Source organism: Colossoma macropomum, unplaced genomic scaffold, assembly GCF_904425465.1.
Source record: "Colossoma macropomum unplaced genomic scaffold, Colossoma_macropomum, whole genome shotgun sequence".
In the NCBI taxonomy this organism is placed as follows: Eukaryota; Metazoa; Chordata; class Actinopteri; order Characiformes; family Serrasalmidae; genus Colossoma; species Colossoma macropomum.
The window spans coordinates 8,433,267-8,457,809 of NW_023494791.1; the positions used below are offsets into that span (position 1 = coordinate 8,433,267).

General features: G+C 39.9%; 1 protein-coding gene across 3 annotated transcripts in view; it reads left to right on the forward strand.

The window, feature by feature from the left end:
• tjap1 (tight junction associated protein 1 (peripheral)) overlaps positions 1 to 24,543 on the forward strand; it is a 136,046-nt gene that overhangs the window by 89,522 nt on the left and 21,981 nt on the right. For all 3 annotated transcript variants that reach the window (XM_036573771.1, XM_036573770.1, XM_036573772.1), the window contains 4 exons: positions 7,134 to 7,329; positions 10,557 to 10,585; positions 14,937 to 15,098; positions 24,370 to 24,436. In XM_036573771.1, coding sequence (XP_036429664.1) covers positions 7,174 to 7,329; positions 10,557 to 10,585; positions 14,937 to 15,098; positions 24,370 to 24,436 — 414 coding nt within the window. In that variant the 5' untranslated portion in view covers positions 7,134 to 7,173. The remainder of the gene's footprint in view (positions 1 to 7,133; positions 7,330 to 10,556; positions 10,586 to 14,936; positions 15,099 to 24,369; positions 24,437 to 24,543) is intronic.

Below are 24,543 nucleotides of genomic sequence, written 5' to 3' on the forward strand. Positions count from 1 at the left end.
TGCCTAATCCATGTGAAAATCAACAGTAGGAGTAAACTAGAGGAAAAAAAAAGTAATTACAGAATCTGAATCAAAATCCGTCTGCAATTAAAATGTCAAATTCCCCAGCAATGAAAAACTAAGTGCACTCCATTATAGGACTGCAGCTCCTGTGTGGGCATGTGTATGTGAAGGCCACATGCTGTAACAGTTCTCTTCGCTGTTGGCAGTGGAGTCCAAGGCCTGGCCATGCTCTGCTCTGCTACTGTAAGTCCAGTGAAACGTAGCCCTTCCCCCAAACACACACACAAAAAGTCATGCCATTCACTGCCTCTGCTGTGACAAACAAGAGGTGTAGTGCTTCTGTAAAAGCTTACAGAGCTTTAGGTGGCGAAAGCGAAGCCCTTAATTGCCTCTTATAATAATGGCATTCACGTACATGAACATCCTGCAACTAAAAGAGGGCCAAAACGTGGACTGTGGAATGGTGTGGATACAGAGACTCCTGTTGGTTATAATGAGGCAAAGCATAACAGATTATTGATTTTCTAATACAGAATGGTTGGCAGATTAAGTACAGTATTATGCAAAATTTTGTACACCTCCAGTCAAATAACACATTTTATTGGTTTTTTGAGTGAAAATAAGTTAAAACATCCTTTATGGAGAACACGTATAAATACAACATCTTTAGTGCACAGTTTCTATATATTTGCTGAGTTTAACATATTGGAGAAAAAATATAAAATGTACCATAACTTTTTCACAAGCCACATTTTATGTTGTATTTTTTTTCGATTTGTTAAATTCAGCAAATAAACAGCAGCTGTGCATTTAAATGTGCAGGAGTGTTCTCTGTAGAGCAGTGCTTACTAGACTGTGCTGTGTGTTTGTACCCCTGGGGGTACCTTGAGTAACATTGAAGATACTTGAAAAATTCCAATATTAATTTTCATTAAATTTCATTTAATCAGCCGGCCACACACTTACGTAGGTGCTTCACCGATACAAGCTGCACAAACACCTTCCGGCACATAGCAAACCCGAGCTCTAATAGTTTGGTATTTTGCTCCTTTATTATAAAAGGTTGTGTTAGAGATGAAAATGTTTCACTCCAGCCTCTTCTGAGCACTGCACAATCAAGAGAAACTAACAATAGATCATTGTTTATTGTGGGTTGTTGTGTGCGTGAATGAAGTGAGTATCCTTTACTGAGTGCTGTTAAGGCCTGTATGATTTGATATGATTTGAGTTAGTTTCACTTTCACAGACGAGGTTTAGTTCATGGTTGTAGTGAGCGATTAGTTTGTAGCTGCTCTGAGCATTTTGTTGGCATGTTTGTAGCACTGCTTCATGTTTGTAGTGCTGTTAAATGCTGAGCTGTCGATGTTACTGTGACACACTCGATCTGTGGCTCAGGTTAGTGAACATTTTGTTACCCCCTGTTCTTTTTTTTTTACAGCCGCAGACTCTCTTTTATTGATATTGATGCTACAGCCTTTATGATTATTAATGTAAGTACAGTCCTCTGCCTCCCTGAGCTCTGACAGGAACCGCAGTGACGCACACCTAGAATACAGTCATACAGAAACATCCCTAACATCGTTTATTTATGAAGGATTATTTATTTTAAGGTAACCATTTAACTAAATGTCTGTTGTACACTGTCAGAAAAAGGTACTGTATGAGTACACATTTGTCCACCAAGGTACAAACAATGTAAATATACCCTCTGAAGCACAGTAGTTGTCTTAAGGCTTAATTGTGTACCTTAAATGAGGTTTATAGGTGCACTACATTCACTTTCCCAGGGGAAAAGGTCACATTTGTACCTTTATATCACCTAATATTTTAAAATAAAAACTTAAACAGTCTGGAGTAAGGGTGGAGAATGTGCAGGCAACAAATTGGTATCTTTTTGTAACCTAATATTTCATAATAAAAAATAAAGTAATAAGCCTGTAGTAAAGATGGATAATATGGAATCAGTGAAATGTCTAAAAAAAATAGATAATTGCAATTGAATATGCCAAAATTATGTTTCCTTCTTAAAGATGAATATGTTTCCCTGTGAGCACCACCCCAGTGGCAGTTCAGTATCTTTTTTTTGAGAGTGTACATCTGCTCTGTTGTCATTGCATCATCAAAATATATAAGTATTAGGGTGGATTGATTTTATAAGTCAAAATGTTGCACATATGCATCATGGCAATATACGTGCGTGTGCGTGTGTGTGTGTGTGTGTGTGTGTGTGTGTGTGTGTGAGTGTGTATATATAAAGGCCTGATCCCATTTCTTCTTTTTACCCCTACCCTTTGTTTTCGAGTGTCACCCTAACCCCTTGGAACAGAGTTACAAGGGGTAGTGGTTGAAATCTTGCCCTATGAAATGGGACAACCCTCAAATACATTACTTCATTAACAGCTACTAGCGCTGCTCTGTAGGCAACCCGGCCCGACTTCAGTGATAGCAGAGAAGGGAAAAGTTCAGCTCCTCTCTGCTGGGCTTTAGTTACATTTAGGGCATCATATGCTTTCAAAGAGGGGGACAACTATTTATTATCGCCCACCGTTAATTCTTTGGTGGTACGAAGCTGAAGTCACCAGGTTTTTGTTTGAATTTTCCCATTCCGTCTTAAATGGTGCAGCAGTTACATTCTAGCGCTTGAGGCGTCAATGCTGCAGGACTATTTAAGGTGGAACGGGGAAAATTAGCTAGCTAGCTACTGAGACATTAGCATAATATTAGCAATTTTTTTTATGCTTGTTATGAAGAAACGGCCATAATACATTGAAACAACATTAAACTAAGATAATATAATGGTTATCGTAATTTTTTTAACGGAGAAAATTCTCACATTTGTGGGTTTCTTTGGTCGCTCATGCAGCCATCTTGCCGGTTTTTCTGTTTTTCTCATAACACTCTGTTTGGAGTGTCTCTGAAAAACCTCCGTTTGGAGGGCCATGTAGCCCTAACACTTCGCCCTACCCCTCTATCTCAAGAAAAATTGGGACGCCCTAACTCTAGACATGAACACGCAAAACAGAGGGCTAAGGGCTAAGTGGTAGGGGCAAGGGGTGAAATGGGATTGGGCCAAAGAGTGAGGGGTGTACGCAGCAGGATGTTTAATGTCTGAGGGGCTATGAAACTGTGAATAGTTTGGGGACCACTGCTGCAGAGTGTATGTACTTTTATTTCAACAAAACATGTTCATGAGTGGCGCAACTGTTGGCCCTTTCGTTAGGAGAGCAGGGTTTTGATCCCTGACTATGCCACAGCCATCCATTGGAGCATAATCGTTCCCGCTCTCTCTGGACGGGTAGGTTGGCCTCCCTCTCCTTTATCACGCAGCGCTGTGTTGCCAAAATTGTTTTCTGTTAGCTGATGTAACAGAATTTTCCTTCCAGGCATGTTGAGCCATCCAATGACGTTGCATTTTAACAACAAAACATAATTTCACCAAGGAGTGCCTAAAGTTTTGCATTTTTGCATACAAATGTAAAAAAATAATGAAAAAAAAATTGCGTTTATTTCTTGTTGTTTTAGTAAATAAATTCCCATTTGAATGTCTTTTCAATAAGACAAAATTGAACTAAAAGTAAATGACAACGAATGATCACTAAAATGATTTAGCGCTGTCGTTTGTGAATTTAGTTCATTATTTTCAAAACCGAGGATTCAAATTGCCTTGACAGACTTGCAGGGACTTTCTTTTCTGCTTCGGTTGTTGCTGTTTCTGTGCATCAAGTGGGATCATGTTTTCAAGTGACATTAAACCTGTAGTGGAGAAGTTCTTGGGTGGTGTTCTTCCTGTTTATACTCCTTGTGAACAGAGATTAAAATCACTTGTGTGATATCATTCATAGAAACTGTTAAATAGTTCCACATGGCCAAAACCTTCACTGTTGATCTGCTACTGCTCAAACTGTTTGAACGCGTCTGTAGATCGGGTCAGGAGAGCGAAGAGAGCAAACAGCGGTTTTAATCACAATTTCAAATTTTCATTACCATTAAAATTATTTGCAGATTCTTGACACTTAATTATAGGCCTAATTAATATATTTTTATTTGTTTTTGTTTTTTCCCTAGCTTTTTTTTCTCTTTAAGACGTTTTTAATGGCTAAAATTTTGGTAAATCACTCAAGAATAAAAGTTTTCCTTTAGTTGTTGAAATTAAAATTAGATGTCCTTGTAACACGTAAGGAAGTCATCTAAATGTTTTTTTTTTTTTCACCTTTTCTCATACTTATACTCACAAAATGTATTTTCACAGACATGTTCTTGCCAAACTTGTGTGACACAGAGACTTTGTGGTTTAGATGTTTGTGAAATTCACACACAAAGGCACATAATCTTAAAGATAAGCCACCTCAGTCCCCAAAAAATTCATTTGCTCACTGAATGAATGTTCCATTGGCTACAGGGAAGTCAGAGTCAACCTGGCCTAGTTTGGGCAGGACAAAAAGGTGAATATTTCACCAGATTACTCAGGATTTGATTTGTAAATGGTGGACAAACCCAAACCTCGTCACATCCCGAGCCTTCGAACAAATTAATTCTTGTTTGCTTAGATAAAACCTGAACATTCCTGCGAGTACATGTGTTGTCGAGTGTGGTTCTTGTGATGGGGGTTAAAAGCAGTACAAATGTTACAGCTCCTTACTTGACCTAGTAAGACTGTAGAGTACCAGTTTGCTGTTGTCTGCTGCAGCTCCCATTGCTGTCTTGTGTTGTTTGTGTGGGTGTTTTGTAGTGGAACATAGCAAATGACATCAGTTCAGAGCCAGTTAGTATTTAGCACAGCGACACGTTTGGACAGCGGTGCATTTGAGCCTCTGTGTGTGTGTGTGTGTGTGTGTGTGTGTGTGTGTGTGTGTTTGTGTGTTTGTGTGTTTGTGTTTGTGTGTCCCGGAACTCCTCCCTGGCACATTAGCAGCCCTGCATGGGAATGCAATTGATTTTTTTCAGTGGTGGAATGCAGTGACACACCAGCATATTCCCAGTTTGTCGCTCCCGTTTTATTACTGAGTAGGTTCTCTTGAAATAGATTTCTCTTCCTGTTATAAATTTTTCATTTTTTTAAACAAACATTACACAAACACAGGGATACATGACTGTAGACACTGATAATGGAAAAAACAGGGGGTGGGGATGGGATTGCAATTTCCTGACAGAGATCATGCAAGAGCATCAATCTTTTATGCAAGTCAAGTCGATTAGAATTTAAATTCTTTATTATGACTATGGAAATTCCCTTCCATGACTCATTAGTGGATATTTTGGCTTTGTTCGGTGTTAATCTAGTAGAGGTTTCCTCAAGTAAGATCATGTCCTGTAAGCATTTAGTTCAGTTGTTTTGAACCAAAATTGCAGAATAACATAACATACAATAATAACAACAATAACATCATTATTTAATAGGTCAAAGGTCTGGTTTGAGACTAATGCCAATAAACATTTGAAAAACTTTTTCCAGAAGTTAGCTAATGGTTGGGCACCACAAAAACACATGCAGAAAAGTACCCGTGGAGTGTTGACAGTGATTTCAATGTTGGCTATGGTGTTATATCTCATATAAGGTACGTTATGTGCTTGATGGATCGATCATCTTATAATGTATCAAAGGGTGAGCAGGACATTTAGAAGACATATTCGGATTAGTCCAGATCTTTTCCCGGTTAGGCTGAGAACCCAAATCCATAATTGTTTGTATTCTTCCCAGATAAGGAGAATTTTCCCAGATAATTAAAAAGTGACGTTTTAGAGCATTTGGTTAATGTGTTAAGTAATTAATTAAAGAATGCCAAGGAAGAACTTTGCTCATCAGTCAGGTGTGGCTGCACCAAAGCAGTAGAGAAATCTGTAGGAGCTTTTGGCTGCTTCTGGGCAAGATGTTCATAGTGCCCCTGACAGTTGTTGGTAGCATGATATTGAAAGTGATCTAAAACCATTTTAGCTATAAAAGTGAGCCAGTACTCTCTAGCCAGGTCGTAGTGCTGGCAAAGAGTGTTTTTTATAACATTTTTACAGCAAGATTATTTTTACAACATGTGGTTCTGTCCATATCGGTAGTTGCTAGTCCATTTTTTTTTGTGGAGTATTACCTACATTACCTATTTTGTGGAGGTTTGTTCAGGGTTATTGCTCTGTAAAGGGAAATTTAAATAAATTTACTAGGGATAAACAGTGGTAATTGAGTCTCAATGCTATCAGTGGATATTTTCTTTAAAAAAAAGATAATCGGCGTTGGACAGATGTTTAGACTTGATTAGTCTTTCAAACCAGTATTTCATGGCATCTGCTTGTCTGCGTTCTGTTTATTTTACTGCGTTGATAATCCTTTGCAAAGAAGGGTTACATTTTTCTATAATGCTAATTGATGTACCTTCAGTCCCTGCGTTTTATGACTGCTTAGGTATCGGCATCAACAGACATATACATGAAAAATATCGTATATCGGCATCAGCCCAGAATTCCCGTATCAGTACACCACTAAGAGCGACATTTAAAAGATTGACCTTTGAGCAAGGGGTCAGCCCTGTGTCAATGGGTGTTCACAATGAAATCAGGTTCTGAGTTTTCCTGTTCTAAAGTTAGCCTGCTGTGATCAATGAGAGTCATGCAGTCAGGCAGCAAGCAGATGTTCAACAGTTTGCCTATTCGAAACACACTCCAGATTGTAATCAATTGCTGCCTTGAGGGTGTGCCCACTTCTTCCTTCTCCTCACCGATTTTCAATCTCTATCGGTGCCTTTTTCCTCCCTTCTGTCTCTCACAAGGCTTACATCCTACTGTCCTTCTTCCTTTACATCACACACACTCTCAGTCTGTGCACTCCAGAGACAGATATTTGAAAAGCACTCTACACCACAACATAAGCATTGACAGATGTTTGATGGTTATTTGAAGTGGCATGCCCCTCCCTCCCTTCCCCAAGCTCTGACGGTCTGCCTTTTTTTTTGTTTGGTTACTGCCCAGTGCTGCTGCATTCATCAAAGCCTATTGATTCAAACTGCTTTTTCATGGCAGTCGCTTGGGGAGGTGGAGGTAGGGAGTCAGGGGAAAGCGAGTGCAGAGAAACTGAGCGGTCTTTTTACACAGGGCAGGACTCAGGGCTGGTGCTTCTGCCATTCCTCATGCTTTTCTCTTGGCAGGACTAACAGACAGTGTTTGGACGGACGCTGAGCTCCCAGGATGACGAGCACCGCCCCAGCCCGGAAGCCGTACCGTAAGGCGCCTCCGCAACACCGTGAGACGCGCCACAGCTTGCCCGTGTTCCGGGATGACCTTAGCGGGAGTAACCCAGCAACTGGCAACCCTTCGCTACCAGCACAGCCTGATCCCAGCCAGGTAATTTACCTCCAAAAACATTCTCCCATTTTGCAGCGCACTCACTTTACTGGACCTTACCCAAAGTGCCTGGACAGTCCAGAGGCCTCCGATGTTTTCTCATCATCATGGTCGTTAGCCTCAGACAGCGAACTGGATGTCTCTAGTCTCTCTAGCTTGGAGGTCACTGTCCTCCCTCCTCCACGGATATTCAGCCATGGTGCTCTTAAAATGGACCTCCCTCACAAGCAGCAGAAGGGCATGAACCGGTTTATCAGCCGTAGCGAGGACCTCCTGACGTTGTCCGGTGAAGAGGACCCTCCTACCTCAGAGGGGTCGCAGCAGTGTATTCGTGGCAGTTCGCCGTCCCACTCTAGCCGAAGCGGAGAGCGCTCCTTGGTTTTCAAAGAGCAGGCAGAGATTCTTGCTCCCAAACTAGAGAATCATATCCCTAAATCTGTTTTCCCAACACCGGCCCATCCACCCAAGGGTATTCTCAAGCAGCCACACCAGCTGGGAGTCCACTCCAGTGACAGCCTTCGCAAGTCTAGGTCAGCAGAGATGTTGGGACAGAGCCACAGTTGTGGTCGCAGTAGGAAGCCGAAGAGCATGTCCCTGGACCGGGAGAGGGAGCCAGGAATGTCTCCTCCCGGACGTGCTGCCTCCACATCTTCTGCCTCACCCAGTTCTGTGCCACCAGAATGGAAGATCCGGCTCCTGGAGGAGAAGCTCAAGTTCTCACAGTTCTTAGATGAGATCACGTACAGAGTTCTGAGCCCTGCTAGTTTAAAGATGCTGGGTGGCAAGAAGCTGGAACCTTCCAGATGTACGCAGTCCCAGCAGCAGATTCCATCCCAGCAAACTGATCCCAAACTCCCTCCAGAGAAGAAGCAGGAGAGGAACCGACCCTGGGACCACTGGGCTGCTCAGCACAGCAGACCAGCAAAGAATGAGAGGGAAGGCAGGCCCAAGACGTGGCAGATTCCTTTGAAAAAGGACAGTCTGGAACAGGAGCCAGACAAACGGCATATGGACCCCAACAGGGAGGGGGCTCGACCTAAGGCGGAGGGTCCGGTTTATGCTCGGATAGGGGGTAGTTGCGACTCCAGGCGCGGCAGTGAAACAGAATGGGATGGCAGGAATCGACGGGGGGCTCAACATCAACCTCCGCCCCACCAGTCAACCCGGTTGGAGATGAGAGCTCAGCCAAAGAATACCATGGATAGATTAGGGCCACCAAAGGTTGGCATCTCTGCAACTCACATGGAGAGTGAAAACATGCCAGCATCAACTTCTTTTTCTGTTTTATCTCAGATTAAGGTATGTGTGCCAAGCTTTTTATTATGTGCACTTTTTAATCCCCCCCACAACTTCCTATCACGGATTGTCCACAAAAGTGTTCGTTGGCCACTACACCGTCCAACTCTGCTCGGGTCTTGCTCCAGATGCATTGGAGTACATTTCAGTTCCCTTTCCTTTCCACAGTTCTCTTCCCTTTCCAGCCCTAAAATTCATGATTGCCTCATTTGAATTGTATCACCTCTTGTTCAGTTTCTTATGAAGTGATGCTTCGGTTATTTTTCTTTAGTGTGTTTTTAATGAAATTAAAAAAAATGATGGTTTTGTATGGTAGTAGAACAGAATGTTACCAGTAGTATTTGCAGCTTATTTGGATATGATAGATTTTAGCTTGCAGAAGAGCGGTTGACTTGTGCACTGCCGTCATGTAAAGTACCAGTTAACCCTTTATATTCCTTTTGCTGTTGTTTCTTAATCCTGCTCCTGGAGATCTACAGCCCTGTGCAGTGTCACCTATTCCCTACTCCCCCAACACGCTTGATCCAGCTCATGAAGGACTTGGTTATTAGAGGTGCTGGGCTGTTGGCTGCTAGGATCCGGATTAAGAAACACTACTCTCAGCTAATGCTGACTCTTTACTGAAGGGCAGCGTTCATAAGGCTACATGACACCTATGTAAGCCTTTTATGACAACTGACAAAAACCTATATGAATCATTCTACCGAATTGGTTCGAAGTTAGAGTTAAGAACACATTTCTTTTAACAGACTTGGACTTTAGACTAAAATAGTTTTCCTCTGAAATAACTCCGAAACACTCTCAAAAAGTACAAGACTAGTAAACCCAGCTTTGAACAGTTGTTCACACAAAAAATCATAACACTTTTCATTTAAACAAAAAAGGATGATTTAATTGCAGAAAATGTGTTTCAGTAGTGAAAATTCTAAAGGTTACATAGATTTTTGGATACTTTTACTTCGAAACAGTCGGTTCTAACTGCTCACCATGTGATCATGAGGGACAGGCATGCAGTCTCACTGTCGCTAAAATAATGGTCCGCCTACAGACTAAAGCTCTCTGTGTTTTGGTAATGACAAGAAAACGTGGAACATTTTTATTTGGTAAATTTAAATATTATATAATATAATATATAATCTAAATATTTCAACTTTAAAAGGAATTAGAAAGATCTTTTTTAAAAACAACTTTAGAAGACAGTGCACAAAAAGTTAAGTATCACAAGTTAAAATTTAGGCCTTAGGGATTGGGACAGAAACCTGCAAATAGAAAATACCCTATAAATGATGATTTTGTATATATTTGGCATGTAACTAATCTAAATTAACTATCTAAACAGACCATAACATGCCTAAGTATATATATGCATTTTGAATACTTCTTTAGTTTTTCTTTTTAAGCATTTATAAATGCGTATGTACATTTGTCCCTTGTTTCGAAAGGCTTGTGTAGGTATCATGTAGCCTTGTGAATGCTGCCCTTCAGTAAAGTGTTAGCAACAAATACTTTTGTCATTTATATATGAGGAATATCTCAAAGTTCTTGTTAATTTCCTTTTTTTTCTGTTTCCTAGATCTGCTTTACAAGCTATTTGTTCTTAATTGCAAATGGCAATATCAGGTTATTCAAGTGTAAGCAGTTCCTTATCTCTTAATTACTGTTTAGCTCCTAATCATTACTTTCAATTATCAGAGAGACAAAATTGTGCAGCAGAAGCTAATTAAAGATGTGGGTATAATGACTGGCTGACAGACGATCAATGTTTTTAGAAGACGAGAGAGAGCATGTGTGTACTTTACTAAAGATAGCTATAAAGATGGAAGAATTATTGATGAAAACCATGTGCTTTGTGACTAATGTTTTAAGTACATAGAATTTAGAAAATCAGTATGTTTAAACTAATGTTCATTTTTTTTTTTTCTTTTTAACAGGAGTCCTTATCAGATGCGGACAAAATCAAGTAAGTATTGTTTTTTTTTCTATACTCTAATAGGAATACACACGAGCTAAAATGTCATTGTGTCTTCATGTTGGGTGGAAGCCTGCAGTGTGTGCATTTCTGTGTTGGTTTTTATGGGCTTTGCATAATTCATGAGATTTATTTTTAGTTATGTTTTAGTGTGCTGGCCAAATAATGTGTGACTTACTGGGATCATATGACCCTGCAGTGTTTGTCAGCATGACGTAGCTAGTCAAACACAGGCAAGCTGTCTCGGGTCCCCGGCTGCTTGGTGCCAGGCGCATGAGCGTGTCTCAGGCAGCAGGGTGAAGACCGGCGAGCCTGGTGTGAAGCTGCTGGTAGGGAGAGTGATTTTTGGAAGGGGCAGGGTAGTTGTCAGACAGGTGATGTCCTGAAGAGACAGGGTTAAGCGGATCAGTCCGATCAGCACTCATTTCACCCTCTTTACTCGTTTCATCATCCCGGGCTTTAAGTGTGTTAGGACTCGCTGTGCTTTTCTGTGATCTTTGCTGTCTCATTGGCCGCTGCTGCTCTTCTCCTGGGAGAGCCTGCTGCTACAGTCTGAGAGGCACTGCCACTGACGGAGCCATGCAGATAATGATGACCTAACACTCTGTACACTTGGTTGATTTGCCACACAGCCAGATACTTGTGCTTCAGTCTTTTGTTCTGCTTGCTGGACATTTCAATATTGTCCTGCTCTGGCTGTTCTTTCACTATCATTTTCTATCTGTATTGTGCATATGTGCTACAGTGTTCCCACAGGTCTGAAACAAACAGTGGGAGCTCTGTGAGAGGGTGGTTAGTGTGTTTTCTGTATTGTAATGCATTGTTTTGCTGATTATTCAATACACTTTCACCTGGAGACTTTTCATTGTGCTGTATACTTGATTGAATTATTTAGCTCCTGGTGGGAATTAGCAGCATTTGTTGAATAAAACAGGGTGGTCCTCTTCTCGCACGTGCTTTTCAATCAGGCTGAATGAACCAGACGTAGGTCTCCCCAGTGACGTAGAGCGGAAGCGTGTGTCATGGTGGCACTGGCAGCTTCATTGATTGGCCTAGATGCTTCCTAATGTGCGGTGGGAACTGAAACATTGACAAAGCTCTGTGGTCAGTGCTTCACCAGATATTTGCAGGAATGGCAAAATTAAACTTTCTATTATTGGAGACCGAATTAAACCACCCTAATTCGCTTGTAAATACTATCTTGGCCATGTTTTTGGTCCCTGTTATTAAGGGATTTCTCAGTACTCTGTTGGGACCAGATTTGGCAGAAACCTGCAGAAGGAAAAAAAATAATTTCTGGAATTGTAAACATTTTTTAACACGTTTTTGAACAAACCAGATCAGGCTGTTGATGCATTTTCAAAAGCAGTTTCTTTCTAAAACATTTTCACTTCCTCTTCTACTGCAGGTTCCTTTTCTAGCGCTACAGAGAAAAGCGTTTAATGCATGCTAAACTCCATCTTCTAATCACGGCTTTCAGCAAGTGCCTTATCCACTCAAGCTTTTTGCTGTTGCCCTCAGAGAGGGTGGAAATGTCTATCATCTCTTATCTTGCGTACTTTTCCCATGTGCCTGTCGACGCACACCCCCACTTCTTACCTCATGGTGAGAATCTCAGTGTCCCCTTGTGTCAGATCCATTTTCCTGTAGCCTTGAAGCAATTACACACAGTCTGGGCCTGCTGTGGTCAAGCTATTCTGTCTTTTTCTTCAATTCTTGTGCCCTGAGATTTGTGTGCTGAATGTGTACCTTCGAACAAGCGAATTGCTTTGAAAAGAGAAAATTGTACAGGTGTATTTATAGCCTAAAACAAGCTCCTGCCCCTCCAACTATAGCATGAATCATTGATGTCCCTTTTCTTTTGCTGTGCTTTTACTTTCAGCTGTACTGCTTGGCAGATGCGTGAGCATGCATGCCCATGTGTGAGATATTTGCTCGCTTTAACTCTGCGCTGTAGGAGAGGCTACGGAGTGAGCAGGAGAGGTCTGGTGGTGCGCTTAGGGAACGTCAGGAGCCAGCATCAATTAAAAATTTAGTGTCTGCAGGCTGTGGGGTGCCAAAAAATCTCCCCAATCGATCCGTGCCGTGAATGGGGAGAGCGGTGAGGAAGTCATTTTGCAACATCATAGTCTGGCCATCCTGACCCAACACCTGACGTTGCCTCAGTGGTGTCAGTAGGCAGTTAACGTTGCACTACTGCTTAAGTCAGACTGGATCTTCATGTTATGACAGCCCTATGTTGGTCCTAGTTAGCCTTCATGACATCAAAAATGGTGTCAGTCAGTGGTAATGGTAACATGTCACTGTTATATTACTGGACATAATCTGTCGTGGCAACTAATGACAGCATAGGACATCTGCTGTGACAGTTTTATGGCATGATTATGTTTATATTATGTAGCAGGATTCAAGTAAAGTGTTACCTTGTTAAATTTCTGACTGTAGACCGTCTGTTGCTGGGTTTATGAGCCCCCCTCTACCCCGTCCATTAATGGGATGGGCCACCAAAGGACCTCTTCTGACCAGGTGTTATTTGGGTTAGGGGTTCCCAGTCTCAGTCCTGATGACCCCACAATAAGCAGATTTTTGGGCCGTTGTCTCATCGAGCAAACCTGATTCAGCTCCTTACCCAATTAACAAGCTCCTCATGGGCTGGGTCAGGGGGTATAGGGGGAGAAAATACAGGACTGAGATTGGGAGCTCCGGATTTGACTGAACAGATATTATTTGAGCTCAACAGTGTGAGTCTCCAAATGGTCCAAATAATATCTGGCCAATTATCCAGTGGTGGTCCTTTTGAATTGATCAGTGGGCAAGGAGGGCTGATAAATTGTGCATAGTGATCTGAATTTAAAGTACCACATGTGAGGTGAGAGCCTCACCTATAGATTGCATTTTCCCTGATGTTGATAAAATGACCACATAATTGCCGACAGGGCTAGCCTCCAGTATTACTTAATAATTTATAATGGTAACTATATTCTGCACGGATAGCATGTAACGCTGTTAATGTGCACTGTTCACTTAGTTGTAAAACGAAATATTGCCGAACTGGAGTGCTGGCACTCTTCTTCTGGAGATGCTTGTTCATTTTACTCTCTCCAGTCGATCTCATATAACAGAGTTTCTTTATTTCATTTGCGTTTGCATTGCTTGACAATCTGTTATCTTTCTAAGTTGCGTTCAAGGTATGTATGCGTGTAGTTAATTAGTTAATGTTCTGTTTGTGCATCCTGTTGTCGTCTGTTGTATACATTTTGAACTGAACATAGATTAGAGTGATTGTACAATGGTTAAGTAAAGATACAGCTATAAATTAATAATGTAGCATGTGAAAGAGAACAATACATGAGTAATATTGAATAATGTTTGCCCTTATTTAAATGATCGCAGTATTCAATAATATCAAGCTGGGTAGTGGCAACATGAAGCTAGTACACATCCTCTACAGAGAACACACTTCTGCACATATTAAGTACAGTTACTGTTTTGTTGCTGAATTTAACATATTGGGAAAATAAAATGTGGCCTGTGTAAAAGTTTATTTTACGTGTCATTTTTTCCAATATGTTAAACTGAGCAAATAAATAGAAGTTATGCACAGACAATTACAGAAGTATATCTACAGAATCAGTTTGTTCTCTGTAGAGGGTGGCCAGGAGTGTTCATAATTCTATGGGATATATGATAAAATGCCCAGAGGGTAGATACAAGGCAACTGTACTTAATAAACTGGCCTACTGTATAGTGTAATTGGAAAGGAGAGGGTTGATGGAAGTTGGGTCAGTGTAAATGCAGCGTCTGCTGAGAGCCGGTGCAGTGTAGTGAGGGAACTGGGCAGAGAAGCTTGTGGCATGGAGCAGATGTATTGTGTCTCCTGACAGCTGCCCTTGTCCCCTCAACATATAACCAACTGCTCCCCAAGCATAGTGTTCTCAGTGCCGTGTTATCGCAGAGTCTTTCTCTGCCTGCTGTTCAAATATGCACATACCTGCGCAACTGACACTTGAGTCTATCAACACCCACACTCTTAATGTTTCACCAGCGGGTGGTGTTTAGTCACAGAGCTCGGCTTTTACGCAAATGTTTTTGCCTGTTTAGCTTTTTGTTTAACGTAATGTTCATTTTCTGAACATGTTTGTGTTGTGCTCCTCTGTGTGAGGCACAATATTCTGCTGTGAACTTCTAGAGCTGGTCGGACTAAAAAACCTTGAAACCGATACTTAACTACAGGCTGTATGGCTCAAACTTGGTGCTTAGGAAATGTAGTCTCTTCTAGTGAACAAAAAATGTTTTATTTTTTATTTTCTTCTGAATTAATGTTTTTTTATGCATTTTCCAGAATCTTGCAACAGCAAAATGAAGACCTGCGTCGGCGCCTGACTCAAACCACTCACAAAATGGAGGCCATAGAGACAGAGTTTGAGACGAGTCGTCACTACATGCAGGCAGAGATGGGCCGAACCAGAGATGATCTGGAGAAGATGAGAGACAAATTCCGAAGGTGAGATCCACTGACTTAATTATATTCTGTCTCAATCTCTCAAGATACACTTGCTGTTTGAATATCTTTATTTTTAAATGAACAGCATTTCAATATGTTTTAAATTGAATAAACAACAAAAGCCCAGAAGGCTTAACATTGTTATATTGGGTGCAGCTAGCATAAGAGCTGATCTGTAAGTTTGATTGATTCAGTGATTATGAGAAAATGTCATTTATCACTCCATCAGTTGACATGCAGAACGGTAATTCAGAATCTGCTCACACTACACAAGTTTGTCATCTTGTTTGTTTAAAATATTTTTATGAACAGCGTAGATGTTGCCATATAAGGTGTGATATCATCTGCTTGTGTCCTGACTGTGATCCCTGTACAAGTTTTGGCCAGTATGAGCAGAAAATGCTGGGTTTCGGAGGAAAAAAATGGATCTGATTCGATTGTATAATGCATCTACTCTGAAATAGGACAACAAAATATACAGAGATGTAAATGAAGTCCCATGATAACAGTCGCCTCATAACCTGATGTTAAAATAAGAACAGTAAGTAGCTAGTAGGGAGGGGACTTGTTTTTCAAGTTCATGAAGTTTATGATTTTTGTCATATAAAGCTGTTCATATGAAACTGTGCTAGCTGTGTAGTGCTATGTTTTACCTCATATACACACCTTTATGTGATATACGTACAGTTTGTGACTACATATACGTTTGCAAATCGCTGTTGTTGGAAAAACCTCATATCTCCAGAATGATAACTTCACAGGAAAAGAAAAAAAACCTGCTTTACTTTTAATGTAAGTCTATGGAACCAGACTTTTTTCCAAGTCATTTTGGGTCATTTCTTTTGGTCCATTCATCATGAAATTTACGCACAATGTAAAGAGCAACAGGCATTTTCAAATTATGTCAAAAGCTGACAGCAGTGAAATGTGCATTCGTGCATTCTCTGCTGTTCTACGACACACATTGAGTCAAAGTACCTTTTATTTCATTTTTTGTTTTATTACACAAGGCTTATTTAAAGACCTGACGTAAATATATTGTCACTGTTGAAACAAAACCTTACCTTATCTCCAAAATTGTAACTGTACAGAAGAAGGAAAAGACGTTCTTAATTTGTAAAGCAAGTTAATATAACATGTTTTTAATCATGGTAAAAAGTAATTTTAGAACATTTCTGCTTGTCTTTTCATCATGAAATTGTGACACAAGTATTGGAAAAGAAGAGGTGGTATCACACAATTGTAGGTACATATACAGTACTGTGCAAAAGGTACCTGAGGGGGGGAAAAAAAAACTAAATTTAAGTGTTTTTTTATTTTTTTATTTTTTTCTTCTTCGCTATACAAGTACTATACAAGTTCGCTATACATTAACACACAGTAGTAATTACCTGGTAAGTACCTGGTTTGGCTAATCGATGCTTCATTAAATTAAATCAGGTAGGCTGCTGATTAAACTGGACAGATCTATTCGATGGAAGCATAGAGGAGAAACCAAACCTGTGGAGTTCTAACCAACTCACAAGATTACTTTTTAGAAAACAAGAAATTCTTGTCATTTTTTACTGAATTTCTGTTTATTTAATGTGATGTTATATGGTGTATATTTAAAAGGAAAAGCAGACTTATTGCCCAGATAAATGGTTTTGTTTTTTGTTAAGGTGCCTCAGTGCACAGTACTGTACATCCACACTCACTCAGTATCTCTTACTCTGTCACTTTCACCCCGACACACTGGCTTCCCCACCTGATTGTGTGAGCAGTTGTTAGTGACGATCTGTCTCCGAGACATTCATTTCCTCTTTGGAGATGCAGGCAGAGATGCAACAAACACCTTCTCCATCCATCTTTAATGACCGTGATCAAAGGGAGAAAATTAATGAGTGTTTTTCAGTGTGTTGTGCTGGGAGCCATCACTTTAATTCAGCTGACTGGGCGCCGTGAGGTGTTACTCTGAGACAAGGGGCTGAGGAGAGGTAGCATATGAAACCACTGGGATGCAAGCCACGGCAGTCAGTAGGACTGCAACAGTTAGTTGATAAGGTCAAGAGATTATAGAAAAAAATGTGGATATTTGTCAGTGTGTCGTTTAGGGGAATGTGGGGCACGACCTAATGTGGGGTGTAACATAATGTAATAGATTTATTTATGTAGTTAAACCAGTCCAAGCAGAAGAAGCCTTAGAACAGAGCATTTCGCAACAAACCTCCCTAAATGACTGTTAATGTCTTAATTATGTGGGAAGTTTGAAAAAAATCGGTGGAAGAGTTAGATTAGTCTGATGAATTGAATCATAGTCTATAGGTTATTATAGCAATAAAAGTTGCGGCCTTATGGTCATATACCACCACGATTCTACGGCGGTCCACTGTGCAGTTCCATCATGCTTGAAATGACTCTGTAAAATCATCATTCCATATCAATGTTTTAGATCTTTTTGAATGTAGGGGATTTTGCCTAAAGGGCAGTCCTGTCCCCACCTCACTGTCGCTTACGGTTACTGTCGCTTATCAGATCACAGTGGGCCAAAGAGCTGCCAGTATTTCAGTGATGAATCACAACTTTCTGAGACATTAATGCGACCTGTCAGTTACAGAAGCAGACAGTACTGCTCCGTCTGTTCCAGTCTGTTCTTCCTTTTCTGCAACACTAGGCACTAATCACATTAAGTGAATTGAATTTACTTGTGCATTCACCATTTCATTTTTTCCCTTTCACAAGTGCAGTTTTTGTTGAAACGTTATTTATGAGTCCATTATTATTTGCAGCTCAAAAAATTAATCAAGCAGACTTCACCTCTGACGTTTGAGCAGTGTTTCTCGCTTTTGAGGCCCAATTAAGCAAAAATAATTTGCTAGTTTAATTACAGGTACATAAAGAGCTGCCGAGCAGTGTGTATCTGGTTTTAATGAGTGCACACATTCTGGGAGTTCTGGTTGAAGAGTTTACTCTGCTAATATAATGATGAAGTGACACCATAATGATCAGAACACACAGTCTTTAATACAGGAAAACTGCAGAGTCTCCAACCCAGCCATTTATGCATAGTGAACATTGCCCAAACTTACTTCAGCAGTCTAACTTCATTCAGCCTCCCATAGCACGGTGTAGGGGTGTACAGTATATGGGGCTGCTGTATAGTACTGTGCAAAAGTTCAAAATCCTTTATTTATTTAATTTCCAGTCAAAACAGCCATTAAGTACAAGTTTTTGTTAGAAGAAATAATTCTTAGGAGATTAGATACATAGCAATAGATAATTCACTTGAGGAAGGAAGGAAGAAGTCAAAAAAAAGAAAACTATTGAAAGCTACAGAGAAAATGGGACTTCTAACAACTGTGCAAGACCTGCTAGACCACCAAAACTGTCCCTGTCAGATAAATAGCACTTAAAGCTTTCATCTTCGAGAGAAAGGAGAAAATCAAGCTCTGTGTGTGTGTGTGTGTGTGTGTGTGTGTGTGTGTGTGTGTGTATGTATATATATATATATATATATATATATATATATATATATATATATATATATATATATGTGTATATATGTATATATGTGTGTGTGTATATATATATATATGTGTGTTATATATATATATTATATGTGTGTATATATATATATGTGTATATATATATATATATATGTGTATATATATATATATATATATATATATAGTTATTGGTATTGATATCTACAGCAAGGTGTTAATAATTTTCAAACAAACATATTAACATTACAAACATATTAATATTTTTCTTTTTTTTCTTTTTTTTTGGGCAAAGAGTTGCCCAAACCTCTGTGTTTTGGGAGGCCACAGTGCAATGTTTAGTGGTGGGCCAAGCGCCAAAAAAAACAAAACAATATATAAATAAAAAAAAAGGTTGATACATTTCAAATCAATATATTTGGCAACATTACACTACAACCACAGGCCACACTTTGGGCAGCCCTGCCTTAGATGGTTGTGCCATTGTGGAACCCAATATGAGACACTCTCTATTTAACTCCATCCCAGCAATACAGGCTGAACAAGTGAATTTGAACACAAAATGCTATCATGGATTGTTTTTGTTGTGGTTTGCTGTCGTGACAGAACCTCGTCTGTAAAATTGTAACTTTACAGGAGAAAGAAAAAATGTTCTTAATTTTGAATGGAAGGTAATGAAACAAGATATATTTCCACATAATTTTAGTCCATTTGCATTGAAATTCTAATACATTGTAAAAGGCAGCTGGTATTTTCAAAAAATAAAACAACCCATGCACAAAAAAATGGAGATACAAGGTTTTATACTGACAACAGTATATTATTATGATGAGAACTGATAATACTATCATACATAATTTTCATTTGAGAGCTGGCAATCATTCAGTAATGCACTGTAAACGGTTATAAAATACTAGTATAAAATTAAAAATGAAATATTGAAGTATAAACTTGTATCAGCCAATATTATCACAGCCCTGTAAAATCTGTAACTGTGTCACAGAATTTCTCATATCAATCGAGCCCTGGTGTTAATTATGGTTTATTGTTACCAGTCACAACATTCCATATCACTGCATCTCTAGCACAGCGTGCTGCTTCTAGAGTTATTATAGCTCTTTGCTTTATCGTGGGGTGCCCAATCTTGGTCCTGGAGGCCTCCAACTCTGCTTTGGAGTTTAACTCCAACTTAAATTTAGCACAAGATGCAGGTAATGAAGGCTTTCAGGGGAATCTGAGGCAGGTGGTAGATCTCCAGGAGCAAGATTGGGCACCCCTGTTTCTATCAGTTCAGTGTCAGGTTTTCTTTATATCTGTAAAGTTGAGGATTGTGTCCAGATCCTGATCATCCAGCCTGGCTTACACTGATCTAGTGCTGCTGTACCACTGGCTTTCTTAGAGCAGGCTTTTTTTTTGATCGAGTCAGTGTCTAATTTTGTTGCAATCATGCCTGTCTTTATTTCCAATCAGGATGCGGCTCTGTCTCATATGCACCTAGATGGAAACCGGATTCAATTATCCAGCATTCCTCTCCTTGTAAATCAGGGACTGCGGCACAGCTCCCGCTTCGTTTCCCCTTCTGCACGTGCCGAACCTCAGTGCAGTCTCAGCTAATAGTCTAATTGCATAACAATCGGTTAATGATTGTGTGCCACCAAGTGTGCACACGTTTCTGTGTGGTGTGTGATTATACTGTGTTAGACTCTCTCGCACACACACAGGGGTGTTTTTTTGTAGAGGCAAAGCTTATGTCTCTAAAAATGGAGCATTGACAGTAGAAGGAAAAAAAAAAACTTAGTTTTGAATGGAAATTAATGGAACAATATATGCTGACCAGCCACTTGACTAAATACACTATTTGTCCATTTTAACAGCTCCACTTACCATATAGATGTACTTTATAATTCTGCAATTACAGACTGTAGTCCATCTGTTTCTCGGCAAGCTTTGTTGGCTCCCTTTTACCCTCTTCTTCAATGGTCAGGACCCCCACAGGACCCTCACAGAGCAAGATTTATTTGGGTGGTGGATCATTCTCAGCACTGTAGTGACACTGACATGGTGGTGGCGTGGTTGATGGTGATATGACAAAAATATTGTATCACAATAATTCAAGACATTTTCACAATACACAATATGCATCATGATATTTTGTTTTTCTGAGATTGAACAGACAAAATAGAACTTGTAGTGCCACATAAAAATTACTATAATAAAAATAATAAAAGTCCTGCAACTACACTGATTTTTATTCAGTGATTTTTTTTAAGTCCAGTTATACAGGGCTAATATCATCATTATTAAGTGTGCTTTAAGCACTGACGATATCCATGATATGCTCTGAAAAAGCACCTCAGTGTCACTGCTGGACTAAATAGTCCACCAACCAAAAATATCCAGCCAACAGCGTCCTGTGGGCAGCGTCCTGTAACCACCGATGAAGGACAAGAGGATGACGAACACAAACTGTGCAGCAGCAGATGAGCTATCGTCTCTGACTTTACATCTACAAGGCGGACCACAAGGTGTGTATGTCTATTAGAGTAGTCAGTGAGTGGACACAGTGTTTAAAAACTCCAGCAGCACTGCTGTGTCTGATCCACTCGTAACAGCGCAGCACACACTAACACACACATCAGTGTCACTGCAGTGCTGAGAATGATCCACCACCCAAATAGTACCTGGTCTGTGGTGGTCCAGCGGGGGTCCTGACCATTGAAGAACAGGTTAAAGGAAGGGCTAATCGTAGCTCCACTTGCAGCATGCACGTATATAGTAAGTGGAGCTGAAAAATAGACAACGAGTGCAGATACAAGTTGTTGTTCTTAATGAGGTGGCCAGTCAGTACATATTTACCTAATATATGTCATTCTGGACTGTTTCTATTGGTCCATTTCTGATGGCATTTTAATACAATGAAAATGGTAGCTGTTCTTTTCAAATTCAGTAAAAATAAATAAATAATAAAATTTAAAAAATGAGTTTTTGTTCCCACAATCATATAAAACGTTTGCAAACCTGTCTTTTAGCATAATAATAACGTTAGCACAACAACAAATACATTGTTATGAGGAGAACTAATAGAACAGTAAGAAAAACAAGAGGAATGTTTTATGAGGAGGGCAGAATGGGCAGGACAATGTATTTATTTCTTTATTCTTCCACTCATTTCATCCCTGGCTTAACTGCATCGTCAGTCTCGCTTTACTTCTCTGAGAACCTGATTTAATTCACCCCCGCCTTGAGACCATTCAGTTGGACTCTTCTTTCTCTATTGCAGAACGATCATCGAGTGATGCTAATCATTGAACACATTCTGCATTCTGCCGGCGCTGGCAGTCCGAGTTATATTATGCAGCGCGAGTTTATGACTGTACTCTGCGGGAATCAGCAGAGCTTGCTAGCGAATTTATTCAATTTTAATTGTTACAAGACGAAACAGAACACCCCTGATGATCTCTGCTGACAGAGAAGTGATATTGATCAGAGGGGAGGCTTCCTCAGTTAACTTGGGGGCTTGGGTGGGAAATAGTCTCACGCAGTCCCACTTATCTTCATCAGCATAAATTGTATTTATATCGATGGCCCCTTTTAATGGTTTATTTAAAAAGGCCCTGGTGAGCATTTGCAGGATGTAATGTAGTGATGTAGGCAGCGTATACAAGGCTGAGATGTAGTAAATTGAATAAGACAAAAACTGTGAATCATACTCAGTTTGATGCTTCATTCAAGCCCTCCAGCACACAAACTCAGAATGCACTCAGGGTCGTAGTTGTTGTTTGTGCATAATGTGACTAAAAACCAAAGCAAGGTTATGTTGGTTGTGTTGCTGTTTGTAATATTGTGTGGTCGATAGATCAATAAGCCTGCTCGCCCGAGGCTCCAGCCAACATTACAAGTGTTGACGTAAACACGATCACAAGCCTACTCATTCTCGTCACAGGGAAGTGACCAACAGCGTATGACATTCCACAGTAATCTGCTAGCAGGTTTAATCCGTTTAGCAGTAGGGATGGTCGCTCTCATTCCTCATTTTTATGATTTTCTGCATCTCTTACATTTCTAGTGCCACCGTTTTGACTCGTTTTGACCCTCCAGCAAACTTTAAACTTCTGTGAACTCAGTGGCTGCAATCTGTCAGTATTTAGAGCATGAAAAATACGCTCGTCATCGAACACAACTCTGAGAAGCAGAATATAGAAAAGTCATCTACATTCCAACCTGAAATGAATACATTCAAAATGGTGTATCTGGCCACAGGTTATAGATTTTCAGTGAAGCTGAAATGCGTTTCTGTGAACCTCACTGTCATCTTGTGTGCGTTCTGCTTGTAGTGATGTGTTCCACCAATTGGAACACAGTGTGAGAACACTGCATGTCTGTCCTCCACATAATGCATGCTGGGAAATGAAATTTGCAGCTCTTGTGACTGTGAAAATGTTTTTAGGTGGCTGAGAGAACCCGAGTGGGATGCGAGAAATATTGGTTTACATCCTGATGTAAATGTGCAGAACATGCCTGTCTGTCTATCTTTCCTTCTTTTCATCCCTCTCCTTTCCTGCCTTTTTCACTTAGTTGTGCATTTGTGTGTCAGGTAACACACAGTTACTTGACACACTAATGCACTGTAGGGTACGGTTCATAAGGCCACATGACATCTACATAAGCTCGTCATGACGACTGACATAGATGTTTATAAACATATAAACATTTATAAAACACCTGCATAAATGTTTATAAATGTCTATTCCAACAGATGTCAATCGTTATAAAGGTTGTATTTGCCAATTTTGATCAAAGTTAGCTAAAGTAGCCTTTATGACAGATGATGCCTGTTGGAATAAGCATTTATAAACATTTATGTAGGGTTATGTCAGTTGTCATGGCAAGCTTATGTGCATGGTCATGTAGCCTTATAAACTGCCCTACAGTAAAGTGTTACCGTGTGTCAGACCTGTTGAAAATCACCAGTAGTGAAAATTTGATGGCCTTGTAGAGATGATGCAGTTTTTATTTTGTTTTTTCAAGATATCAATTTAGAAACCACTGATGCTGATAGTGTTTTTTTTTTCTTTTCACAACTATTTTTAATGAAGCACTTGACTCAAAAGATAATTCCACCAAAATGTAAAAAAACCTGTATAATTAAATGTTTAGGAATTATAAAAAAAGTCACTGAGTGGTTCAATGTGAAATACTCTGTTCAAGAAAAAAACGTACCAATCAGAGTTGTTCACAGTGGTGGTGACAGGAAACAGATGTCTGAAGTGTTTAATGTCTGTAAAAGCCACCTCACAGAAAAGTATTACGTGAAATAGTTAGGAATATGCTTCAGGAAAGTTAGGAAAGTCCATTCTTGTCTGAGAGGTACATGAGTGAGCCAAAAGTCAGGGGCCACCCAAAAGTACTAAGTGAGCCAAAATGTTTTGAAAAGTAAATTAAATGGCTCTTTTTGAATTTTAGATGATTTTAGATGCTGTGACTCCTGGTTCCTATTACCACCACTGTATAGAAAACTCACTAAGTCACTAAGTTTCTCTAAACCATTTCACTCTAAAAGGCTCTGAATGCTTTTCATTATATCTGAGTGACTGAATTCTGCAGTGGTTTTGAAAAAATGGTGGAATTGCCCTTTAAAGGGGTACTCTGCATTTCTGCTGGATTGTATTGTAGTGGTAAATATAATTGGCACCTAAGTGGATGCAGTGAACTTTATATGCACTGAATGAGCTCAGTGTTGCTCTTTGTTTGCAGTATTCATTTTAAATGTGTGTCTGTTTCTCCCACAGACTGCAGAACAGCTATACAGCCTCACAGAGAGCCAATCAGGACCTGGAAGAGAAGCTGCACGCCCTGGTAACCTTTTTAACCTCCCTCTCTGCATCCATCTTCATGAGTGATGTCTTTCATTACCTTTGTTTATGGTCTTTATCCTAATGAAATGATACACAATGAGTTTGTAA